The 13,128-nt window shown below is 41.1% G+C and overlaps 1 protein-coding gene across 1 annotated transcript in view; it reads left to right on the forward strand.

Moving 5' to 3' along the window:
* Positions 1-269: 269 nt before the first annotated feature.
* Positions 270-13,128, forward strand: part of TGFA (transforming growth factor alpha) — a 43,279-nt gene continuing 30,420 nt past the window's right edge. Inside the window, exon 1 of the mRNA XM_075207419.1 lies at positions 270-1,021. Within this exon, the coding sequence (XP_075063520.1) occupies positions 979-1,021 (43 nt within the window). The 5' untranslated portion in view covers positions 270-978. The remainder of the gene's footprint in view (positions 1,022-13,128) is intronic.

Below are 13,128 nucleotides of genomic sequence, written 5' to 3' on the forward strand. Positions count from 1 at the left end.
TATCTATCTATCTATCTATCTATCTATCTATCTATCTATCACAGGTTGTGGGTCTCTCTGTGTGCAGTGTAAGTAGTGTGTATAGATGAATTGATGTATATTATATACATAGTTGTGGCATAAGTATCTGTAGTACAGTCCACACTTCAGAAGCCCAACAATGCTGCCTCTATGGTGAGCAGAGATCTGACACAATCACATAAGTCACTGACATGCAGATCAGGAGGCTGTAGCTGGAAGTGGGAGGATCAGGAGAACTGTAAGCTGTGAGCAGCCTCATGATACTCACCTAAAGCTCTCAGCCCCGGCAGAGGACAGCCGCAGACCTGGCTCCGGATCACCAGATCCAAGCACAGGAAAGTTTTAGCAAGAAGACCTCCAGGGACCAGAAGAGACAGCACCAAGCCTTAGCCCGTCCCCCTATAAGCAGGATACATACAGGGGTGTCTTACAGACTGCTGGGCTTACCAGGAATATAGACGGGACACTTTAATTCTGTGCAGGGAACTGCACTGTCTGCAGTGTTTTTGCTGTGACACTTTAGATCTCTCCCCGGCTGTTCCGGAATTGTTCCAGGACGGGTCTGTACAAGCATTGGATATAAAGCACCTGGCAGATTACACCTCTCATATCAGAATGGAAACCACACAGTTTACATTGTAACAATCCCTCAATGAACAGTGGATAAAGACGTGTGAGAGCCATTCACAGGATATCTATTTTCCCAGCGATGGTGTAATAATATATTTATTAGCTGTGTGTGTGTGTGTGTGCCATAATCCACATGTTTTGGACTGGTTGGCCGGTGGAGATACAAGCCAGTGACTGAATTGGCTGTCTCTTGGGAACAAAGTCAGTGAGCCAATTTTCTGCCTGGAGAGTCACATCGGTAACTCTAAAAGGGGTCACCCAGTCACCACAGCCAGGGACCTGCCCGCAGCCGCCTCTGCCGCCAGCTACCGAGAAGCAGCCAGGAGAATGCTGCTGTCATCCGCTGGCTACATCATGCTGCTCATCTTAGGTATGTCAGGTCACACTTACACCCACATTCTATTCCTGCTAAAATGTCTGTATTAAGATTGTCACTAAAGAGATTGTGTATGGAATAGCTCGGGTTAGAGATCACTGTTGCTATCAGTACCTGTACTTTTAGTCAGTAATAATAATAAAAAAAAATCACATTAACTTTCTAGGTGTCCGCAAACGATAAATACAGATCAGTAAAAACTGACATCCTCCTGATTCATATATACAGTAGGTAGAATAGAGCTTGGAATTTTGATATTGTTTAAATAAGGCTTGGTTATCTTTTTTCTGGTGACATGGAGTTAATGAACAGTCAGGATTCTCAAAATTCATTGGAAGGTGTCCAGAATGTGCCTGTTTTGATTATATCACTAGTTTTGTAAAATTACAGTGATTGGTTGAAAACAGTGACTCTGTCAGTAGCAGATCAGTTACAGTTATGGACCTTGGTACAGGTGTTGTGTATGAACCTTATCCCATTGATGTCCCAGTCATACAGGTCCATTGCTGGTATGATTATGAGAAATATAGTACTCAGACAACTAGTTGGTCTATTGAAGGATTAAACTACATGAGTAACGTTTATAATATGGTAATCCTCTAAACAATGTTATAATCTTGAGGCAGTGATGTAATCAGTTATATATGGACTCATTACTTTTCTATACGATGCCCTCTGCTGTACTTTATGTGACTTGTAGGCAGCCTTACCTCACCTGCTTTTTTAAAACTACAAGTCCCAGCATGCCCTGCAGCATTTAGCCACAGGTTGCTTACCTCTGTTCTATGATATGAAGTAACTTATCTATAAGAGACATTCTGGAACTTATAGTTCCTCAGCAGCTGGAGAACAACAGGTGCCTACCTGCGCTGTATAGTAAGGAATGCAGTACTGTGTAGTAGATGTGTAGCACATTTGGTATGATGCATAGATAGCAGACAGGAGTAATGAAAACCTAGAAGTATTAGGATTTACTGCTGTCACCCAATGTATGGTAATTTCTCTTTCTGTTAGGAATCCCGGCTGTATACCTCTGGTAAGGCCATATGATGGGTGGATTGTTACATGGAGAAGAGACACTATAGGCTGGATGACAATGTGTTAGCTATACTATAAAATAGGATTCCACCTTTCCCCTACCTGCTGTAAAACCTCTTGATCCTTGTTCTTGTGCTATCAGTAAAGGTCTATATCTGTCCCAGTAATTCTGGATTCCTCCCTACAACTGGGTCCTATAAGTACATTTATCTTATCTATCATTTATCATATACATATCAGTTCCTCATATTTAACTAAGGGTCCCACCCTTCAACATCCCTACATCACATCCTTCCCTGTCTCTCCCTGGAATAAGCCGCCTTATCACATACCTGGAAGGGTTTCTCACATGACTCAGTGTTGTCTTAGCCTCTGGACTGACATTTCTGCTGAAACAGGAAACTGCAGGTAGATTTAGAGTCCCTGATTTGTCCCAACATCATCAACCAAAAACGAAATAAATTATTATTAACATTTATTTATATAGCGCCAGCCTACGCTATAGAGCCTTACAATTGGGGACAAACACGGCAATAAAACAAGACAGACAAAGAGTTTATAATCTATATAGATCATTCTGTTCGAGTTACAAGCACATCAGTAGATCAGGGAAAGGTACTGTTCTTGTTACTGTGACTCCCAGGGCATGCTGAGCGTTGTAGTTAGACCACCTTCTAAGGGTCTTTGGTTTCCCACAGCGTTCTAAAAATATATTTTTTTAAAGTGGATGAAACTTTTTGTTTACATTTACTTATTGTCATGGCTAATATTTATATATATATATATATATATAGAATTATCTAATATACACAATATTTTACTACAATACATCATTCCATTTACAAAGTACAATGTGCAAGGAAAGTTCTGTGTTTAAATTGATGGCACTGGTAGTACAATGTCACTATTTTAAAAGTGGTAATCCAAGTGTAAAGCATCATCACCATTTATTTATATAGCACCACCAATTCCACAGCGCTGTACAGAGAACTCACTCACATCAGTCCCTGCCCCATTGGAGCTTACAGTCTAAATTCACTAACATACATACACAGACACTAGGGTCAATTTGATAGCAGCCAATTAACCTACTAGTATGTTTTTGGATTGGAGGAGGAAACGAGAGCTCCCGGAGAAAACCCACGCAAACACCGGGAGAACATACAAACTCCGCATGGATAAGGCCATAGTTGGGAATAGAACTCATGACCCCACGGCAGTGAGGCAGAAGCGCTAACTGCTCAGCCACTGTGCTGCCCAAAAAAACATGGTTTTACTAAGTTTGTATGTCCTCTATATATGACCATTTCCAACCCACCCTGGTCCTAAAACAACCTCCTGTTACTCCATCCAAAATGCTCCAAATAGCCCCCCCCATAACTCCACCCGGCCGCAGTAACACATACTGTACAGGTGATTCTGTCCTAACTTCTCTCCTCAATACTTATAGTTTATACCTCCACTAACTGCTTCTATATATTAAGGGGTCTGTATATGACCCCGACATGGTAGCTCTCAATATGTACTGCTGCAAATCAGAGTGGTACGCAGCGAAGCACTGCTGCACATTACTCCGCCGAGGCTGCTGTGGGGTGTTAACCCCATCCTAAACATCGGTTTTTTTTCTCTCTTCACCAGCAGCCTAACCCTGCCGGCGAATGGAGAAAGAGCTGTGCACGTATAGTTTTCCCCGTCAGGGATCCAGCGACACCAGAGAGAGGTTAATCAGTAAAGCCCTTCTGAGATGACATTACTTTGCTACAAAAATCGTTAGCTCTATGGGCCTATTGGTAGGCCCCGGTAATTAGGTTAATGATGGAGGAAATCTATGATTTCTCCAATGTTAACCCTTTGATAAATAACAAAAAGCTAAAAGAGACTTTTCACTTAAATAAACCCCTAAAGATGGCTTGATGACAAGCAACACATGTAAATTGAGCAGATTCTGATTTCTTGCACAGGGATAATATTATAGGAGACAAATATATCCATTTAATAGGAGTAATAGCGGTAGGAAAGGATAGGGACTTGCTTTAATAATAGCTACTTCCATATTACTTGTCAATAATTGCTAGTGTAATAGCTTGTAATGACAGCTTATTTTACTACCTGTCCTATCGAGCGCCTACTTTAAATGAATAATGAAACTCCACCTGAAAATCCAATAATTTGTTTTTAAATGATTATAAAGTTAGTGATGGTTTTTTTTGTACTTCCCAGATGAGTCTAGATAAACGTATGTGTATATTGTCATAGGATGCACTTCACACCCTAAGTCTACATAACCCAATGTCCGTCGTACCACTCAGACCATTAGTACATTATATAAAGTTCCCTTTTTCTGTACTGTAACTGGCTGTATCAGCCCACTGATCTTCTGCACTGAGAATTATTACACCTATTATTCCTCGGTCCCATCTACCTGTGACTCAGAGAATGGATGACACCAGAGGTGTGGCTGTTTCTCTCTTGTTTGTTTTTTAATTTGATGATATTAAATCCAGCCATCATTCAGGACAGAGCACAGATTAACCCCTGCCCTTCTGCAGCTGCCAGAGGCACAGATTAACCCAGTGCATAGTTGTGGTAATAAATTATTTAAAGCTACCTGGAGTGCTTAAATCAGTGAGCTTGGTCTAGAAGTGGAAGCAGCAGGAATTTTACAAGTATAAAAGTATTTATGTATCGAAGTGCATTGCTTCACTTTGTCTTTGGTGAGCCACTGAAGTTAAATTTGACTTTTATACTTAATGGGCTTCAGTGTCGTTAGATCTTCAGTGATTTTCAACAGGCCATGGTCCATAAGTTGATAGTTGTGTGCCAAGAATCCCTTGTGGTTATTACTAGTAAAGATCAGAGAAGATTTAAGGCATTTTTGTGCCCAGGACAAAGATCACAATAGTGCCCACATCCTCTATGTTTTGAAGCACAAGGGACCACTTAAAGCTGTTCCAAAACTTAGAGCCTTCCATTTTCTGGTTCCATTACAGGAAAGTTTACTGCTTGGCCACTGGCAATTCTACTAATATACATTTCCCCATTTATTTATATGGTCCTGGTAATGATTGTGCATGACAGCAAGCGTAAGTGTGAACCAAAGTTTTATCCAACCACCAATTCCCCCCCAACTTGTTGAATTGCAGCCCAAACCCACTCAGAGTGTTTGAGTCTGGACAATGTTTCGAGTGAATGCGGCTGATTCTTGAAACTAACCACAGCTTCCCCTTATTTGTTGTATTGTGAGTCACAACGGATCCTAATTTCACCATCTATCAATTCCTTTAGGAAATGCAGTGTAGTGTATGAGAATAACTCTTTCAGACAGGGAATGCAACAGGTTTTGAAGAATTTCTATGTATCACTTAACTTCTTCTTTTTTTTTAATCTGTTCTTGTTTGCATACGGAATGATGTATTCAATGAAGAACAATAAGTGATGTCATAATCATATTTAGGACATCTGTATCGTACATTGAACGATGCTGGGAAAGATTCACAATGCAAATAGGTAGTAATCTCAGTGTTTATAAAGAGTACTTAACTTTAGCGTAGTTCTGCTCGTATTCAAATCCAAGCGCTTTTTAAGATACGTTACGATTTGAATCAGGGGTTGAAATTGCTCCGTATAAACAGTGTCTACTTTCCACAAGCGTAAACACACATCTACAGGCTGAAGTATTCTTTGGGAGCATTTGCACTATGTTTACTACATCTGCATGTTTACAATTAATTCACATTAGAAAGCGCATAACTTTTATAGAATCATAACTAAAATAACACCTGGTAACAATATAATTACAAAATAAATTAAGAACAAATTATACTTTGTTTCCAATATAATCTATATATTTGAGAATTATTATTATTATTATTATTATTATTATTATTATTATTATTATTATTATTAATAATATTGGGCCTGATTCATTAAGGATTTTAACTTAAGAAACTTCTTATTTCAGTCTCCTGGACAAAACCATGTTACAATGCAAGGGGTGCATATTAGTATTCTGTTTTGCACATAAGTTAAATACTGACTGTTTTTTCATGTAGCACACAAATATCAACTTTAACTTTCAGTGTACAAATAAGCTGTCAAGTATTTCTGTGCTACATGAAAAAACAGTCAGTATTTAACTTATGTGCAAAACAGAATACTAATTTGCACCCCTTGCATTGTAACATGTTTTGTCCAATAGACTGAAATAAGAAGTTTCTTAAGTTAAGATCCTTAATGAATCAGGCCCCTTATTATTGTTATCTATTATTTTAAAATTGACTAAATAAATATATATTCAGTGCCTACAGTTGTCTGTGCTAGCTACTGAGACGCATTTGTAAAAGGTAGTAATCACAGACTATGCCGTGTCCGTCATCACTATCATCCTTCATATTCACCTGCCCTATCGCAGGTACAAAAGATACGTCTAAAAACAAGCGTACTTACTTACACCGCCTTTGTATCTGTGTGAACAGTCCTTACTGTACATGACCTACGCTAGTCTGCCCCTTTATTCCGCCGTTCCGCCTCTCAAGTCATAAGGAGTCATAAAGGGCTCACCGTGTATGTTCCCATAAACTTCACATCAACCTTAAAATATAAACCTTTGCATGCAAATAAACACACGGAGACATGAAATAAGTTATTAAGAAATGGCAGAACTTTTATTATAAGGATTTATATTAAACTAAACCTATGGTGGCGGAGAAAGAGCACTACGGAACAGCTCTCAAGCTGATCACACTAGATCACTTTGGGGACTGGCGCAAACCGCCGTAAGTCCGCAAACCACGGGGAACAAATCCCTACATAACATGCGCTGAGTTGGCGTCAGAGTGAGTGCCCCTTTCAAACTCCCGCTGCCCTCCCTCACCAAGCCGGACAGGGACCCTCCTCACCAAAGGACCAAAACGAGTTACTGGTGCCTCAAAGGGGGGCAGTGACCTACGACAACTACCTGTGCGCCCACTAATCAGCCGCTGAACGCAGTGCCTACCTACCCCTACGTCAACACAAAAATACTACTTGAGGAGTGGGTGGGTGGGATCTCATGCTGCAAAGTGAGGCAGAGCAGGAAGTGCAGCCTGCTATATTCAATCAAGGTCCCTCCCACGGAAGCAACCATTGGTCGGTCCCCACCCTATGTTAACCCCTTAAGGTAAGTGTTAAGCTTATTACAAACCCTGTCGCCCTTTAAGTGCGTTCATCCTAAGAGTCTCACTTGTCATAAGTGTCAGATGCTTATATGGCTGCTGTGTAATTGTGTTTATTCGCGGAACTTTGTTTTCTGGTCATGCGCGGTGCTAATTCACCCAAGATATGCTACGGAAACGGCCCTACATCCGGATAAATCAGGCCCCATATGTACAAGTGCGGCTACAGTGTTCTCAGAAAATGGCATTTTCTTTTTTCAAGTATATTAAAGGTTGTCTGCTGTTAAAAGATAGCAATTAATGAATTAGATACTCTAAGGGCTAGATTTACTAAACTGCGGGTTTGAAAAAGTGGAGATGTTGCCTATAGCAACCAATCAGATTCTAGCTGTCATTTATTTAGTGCATTCTACAAAATGACAGCTAGAATCTGATTGGTTGCTATAGAAAACATCTCCACTTTTTCAAACCCGCAGTTTAGTAAATAATATACCCCTAAGTGTACATCTGTCACTCTGTATATATTGTGTTCCAACTCTTGGGTTATATCCAGTGTTCTGTCCTAGCTGAGCAATCAGGGTGGAAGAGATAAAAGGTTATTATAATGAAAACTCCACCATGCGGAGCTGCATTTAGAATCCACCCACATACTAAAAGTGTAACAATTCTACATAAATTGGACAAGCAATCTTCCACCTGACGCCTGAACCATAACTAAGCATTTATTGCCAAAGTTAATTCACTCATTCATATCTTTTATCACCAAAAGCCGTGACACCATATCCTGCTGTGTACCACTATATACAGCTGTGTGATACTATACATATATGGCCGCAGACTTTCATTCCGCCAGCTCTGACCTGGTGCGCCCCTCCACACAGCAAGGAACGTCCCTAAATATACACCCTCGTCACCCCTTCTTATGTCACTAGTCTTTACTCTGCCAAATACAATCTTGTGTCTGCCCTGCTCTGTAAGATAGTGGCCTGGTTGTGCCTACTGCATGCTGGGAATGGCCGCCCTCCGCCAAGCTTGCGATTATCACATGACTGTCATATTTATTTTATCACCCACCGTTCATTGAAGAGATTCACTGCAATTTATATTTATATTATCATCCTGTCAGCTGAGAGATCCTCGGGTACCACAGTAAAACTATCCAAAGGGATGGGTTGAAGCTTTCGGTTACACTGCTATTACAAAGACAAAATTAAATAAAAGCTTACAAAGAAAACAAAATTAGTGGTATGGATAAAAGACATGTTACCCATTGCCAGAAAATAATTAAATAATTATTATTTTCTAGAGGACTGGGCGAGAGCCCTTTTCATTTTAAGCAAACCCGGACTGCAAATACATATTTAATGAACAAATAATTTGTTTCCCAAAGCGGTTTCATTGCTCACGCACAATTCTCCACAGTGCCAGCCCCTGCCCTGCCTGAGATACTTGGTAAAAAAAGTGTCCTCCATGGAAGAGAATGAGACAGCGATACTTATCGTTAGAAGGCTTATCGTCATCGGTATGTTAATATATATATGGAGGGCGAAATAAAGATCGCTCTTTGATAATCTGGCCCCATAGCCCCTTCAGTCTATAGGGGGTATGACTCCAGACAAATACACATTATAAACGAAGTAGCTGGAAGCTTAGAAATAGATCACAAGTTTAACATTTCCCAGATCTGCTTAGAAAGTCTGAAGCACATAAAGGGTTACACAAACAGGATGACTGCTGTAAAGTTTATGAGAGAATCTTTTTGAGTGTTAAAGGCTTGAATCAAATCTGTGACGTAGGCAGGCAGAAGGCAGGTATTTATGAGACAGACTCAGGAGCCTATAATGTGTGGAGTGTCAGATAACATGCAAGTAAGGGACAACCTCTCCCAAGTTATAGGGAACTAATGATAATGTCATGTATATTAAATTTAAGTAACTGAAAACTGTAAAATAAAAAATGACATTATATAGATGGCTTAGTAGATTTTGAGACTCTGTACACACGAGTGTTGAAAAATAAAATCTATGAATAGTATGTACAAAACTTTTTCTTTTTAGCAGACCATTCAAATCCTGTTCTCAAAGCCTTCCAGCAGCACTTATACTTATAATTATACTTATATTTATACTTATATTTAAGTCCCTATTGTTCAGACCAGTGATGGGCACCAGGCTGCCCTATGAGCATTTACTTACGGCCCCCAGCTCCGTCCTGTTTTATTGTCGGATGTCTTTGTTATAGCTTGTAACACTAGTTTAAAATGCCTCCTCATCTGTCATTACAGACAGGTGTCTCTTTCTTGATTAAATGTATTGTTGTATCTTATTACTCATAATAAGGGTAATGTGTGGCCCTTTTGTAGCTTAGAGTGCCGCCAGTGTGGCCCCTGAAGTGTATCAGGTTGCCTATCACTGATTTAGGCTGCTGACGTTATTTGTGGCAATAGTTTACTACAACTACTTTACTTTATTTGGGACATTAAAATGAATGTACTGTATTCGAAACAGCGGTATGGAAATTTAGAAGTGGCGGTGTGGAATTTGATAGTTTTACAACCAAAGCAGTACTACCGAATGTCAGCCCACTTCCACCACTGTGTATATACTATAGATCATACCTGCCAACCTTTGAAAAGTTAATTCCGGGAGATCCCAGGCAGGGGGCGTGGTTGGAGGGCGGGAGGGGCGGGTTGCAGTTAATTGCGTCTTTTTGGCCCGCCTCCCGCAACAAAATGTCATTTTTGATGCTGGGGCATGGCCAAAATTATGCGATTCGATGCAAATTTTGACGAGCAAGTTGCAGTATGCGGGATACTTGCCTGCTCTCCTGGGACCTACCTGAATTTCGGGAGTCTCCCGGGCATTCCGGGAGAGTTGGCAAGTATGCTATAGATACAATTTTGGCTCACTGTTTATTAAGGACTGCTGGATGAGAATATCTCACCTATCACTCTACATTCCTTTGATAGTAACACAGTTTGCTGCACGTGGCTGGGAGGCGGCAGGGGAGACAATGATCAGTGACAACTCCCCTCTTTGGGAATGAGAGCAGGAGGAGGTGAGTCACCACGGGTGGGCGTGACCTGTCTACCATTCCACACCTTACAGCACATCCAGAATAACTCATAATGTGGAGCAGTCATCAGCGCTGCTGTACAAAGTAACCTCTTTAGTGAGGAGCAACTGATGAAAGGTCAGCCTGGCCAGACATAGAGGTTACTACTCAGCGGGTTAATGTCCAGGCACGGTGCTTACAGAGAAGCCGTGGTTGAATTTGACCTTTGTGCTGGTGGATTTGCTAAGTGCCATGCATCAGTTTTCTTCCAGCCTGCGGTGCTTGGGTTGTTACCACAGACCCTGCACTCAGCGTGTGGCTATTTTGGAGACGGCAGAAGATCTGACACTGTGCACCAGCCTCAGTGATTTATATGAGGGAGCCAATCATAAATGAGTTACTGTTTAAATGGGGAAAAAAACATAGTTGCCAACATTTCAAAATAATTTCCAGAGAAACTTTGCTGCTGAATGGATGCATGTAAGCACGTTACTGATGCTGTCTCAGTGGACTTCGGAACACTACAGTTCTCATATTATTATAGTAGATTTGTAAGGCGCCACAGTGCTCCACAGCGACGTACAGTAGGGGAAACTAGATACATAAATCAGTGACATACACAGTAGACAAAATAAAACGCAGACATGAAAACAAAGGGTATGAAGGACCCTGCTCATTAGAGAGCTTATATACTAAGTGGAAGAGGGCACAGCTGAAACAAGAGGAGTGAGTGTGACTCCGAGCCAAGATTGGGACAGTTGTGAGGGTGCATTAGTGTGAATAAGGTCACTTCTAAAAAAGAGATGAGTTTTCAAATAGTGTCTAAAGATTTGAAGGCTGTGGGAAAGTCTCATTGAGCGTGGTAGGGAATTCCATAAGTGGGGAGCAGCACGGGAGAAGTCTTGTAGGCTGGAGTAAGAGGTGGTTACCAGAGACGAGATAAGGCGCAGGACAAAGGTAGATCTAAGAGGGCGGGAAGGAGATTATTTTGATATAAGATTTGAGATGTAAGCAGGGGTAGTGTTATTGAGGGCTTTGTAAGTAAGGGTGAGTAATTTGAATTTGATTATTCTTTAGATTGGGTGGCACAGTGGCTAGCATTGCTGCCTCACAGTGCTGGGAGAATGGGTTCAGTTCCGACCAGGACAATATCTGTATGTAGTTTGTATGTTCATCCCACAGTCCATAAACATACTAGTAAGCTAATTGACTTCAGACTATAATGGACCATAGACTCTAGTGTGTGCGTGTCTGTACATGTGTGCGTGTGTGTACATGTGTGCGTGTCTGTACATGTGTGCATGCATGCGTGTGTGTGTGTGTGTGTGGTACCGTGTTAGCCAGTAGAATTAATGCATGGTAAAAAACACTCACTCAGGTTTACCCATACCCATACACATTGGTATTATGTTACATGTGTTTATTGTAATTTTTAGTACTAGTACAATGCATGCAAATGGGTTTGACAATGGAGCCCATGGAGTCTACTGTCAGCATACCCAAGAGCGCTTTTACTTGCCTTGCCGTTATCCGATTGTGTCATGCTCCATCCAATGCATTTAACACCAGTTAAACACATTGAGGCCAATGGCACGATCGCCAACTCCTGAAGGTGAGTAAAAACACTGGTTTACAACCATTTAGCAGTTGAGATGTGATTTCACTGGGGTTTGAACTTGGGTTCTTACATGCAAACATAGCGCCAGTGGGTACCTGCGCTAAGGCAGCCACACCCATAGGATGCCCAAATGGATGAGACATTTCTAAAAACTGGAGCACAGGAAAACAAGGGGCTCTAACGCCTAACCCGTAGTATCCACGCTGTTGCTTTCTAAACATCACTAGAACAATGATGGTTAGTATCTGGGTGGTTGCTATGGGGAACAATTCTTTTGCATGTTTGCTTTAAAATATATTAGGGATAGGGAACGGAACAGATACACCAGTTTAATTAGAAACTATTCCGAGGTAGAGTGACCTCGACCATTAACATTCCTCGATTTGCTACCAGTCTCTATCTTGGCATCATCTAGCTGATTTTACAAGAAGGCATTTATTCTTAAAGTGTGTGTGGCTGATTCTTTCCTTTTTCCTGTTACATCTGCAGCTTTATTTTAAACTGCAGTTATGATCTCACACATAATTGTGTTGATCTGCACGTGACAATTGTCAAATAATTGCTACCTTTGAAGGAATCTGAATTGAGTCTCCGGAATGTTATCCGTCAAGCTCGTTGGGCAGACAGGATTTTATATATGCAAATTATAAGCTAGTTTCAGCTGTCACTCACCTTTTACATGTCTGGTGTGGAATTCAAAGGGAATATCTCCTTGCCTGGGAATAATATTTACCTGGATATCGTAAGGATAGTATTGGATCAAGTCTAAATGAGTGATATCTTCCTTGTTGGTATAACTAGTAGTGAGTAAATGTATTTGTCTTTATAGTGTACACTATAGGTTTTAGTTATTTGAGAAGGATGCCATCTGAGACAAGAGAATGCCTAGGCCATACTGGCCTACTTTCCTGGACTGTCTGGGTGACTCCAGAATTTTGTGTAGTTCTCTCAGATTCCCAGTAGACCAAGCCATCCTTGTGCATACTGCCCACTTCCTTGTGCAGTCGGCAGGACGGGGGCCACAATAACAATATTTGCTGCGAATAGCGTCAGTTTTTGGCCACACAGCACCATGACGCAATTGTGGCACTGCACTGCAGGGTGGGACCAAAATGATATGAATTGCTGTGCCAAGTTGACAAGTATGGCCTAGGTCCGTCCCATGGCACAGAATACCCCATCGTCATACTGATCAGTCGATGCCATAATGGTCTTCTACTTGATGATTGTAAGCTTGC

This window comes from Mixophyes fleayi, chromosome 4 (assembly GCF_038048845.1).
Source record: "Mixophyes fleayi isolate aMixFle1 chromosome 4, aMixFle1.hap1, whole genome shotgun sequence".
NCBI classification, from domain to species: Eukaryota; Metazoa; Chordata; class Amphibia; order Anura; family Limnodynastidae; genus Mixophyes; species Mixophyes fleayi.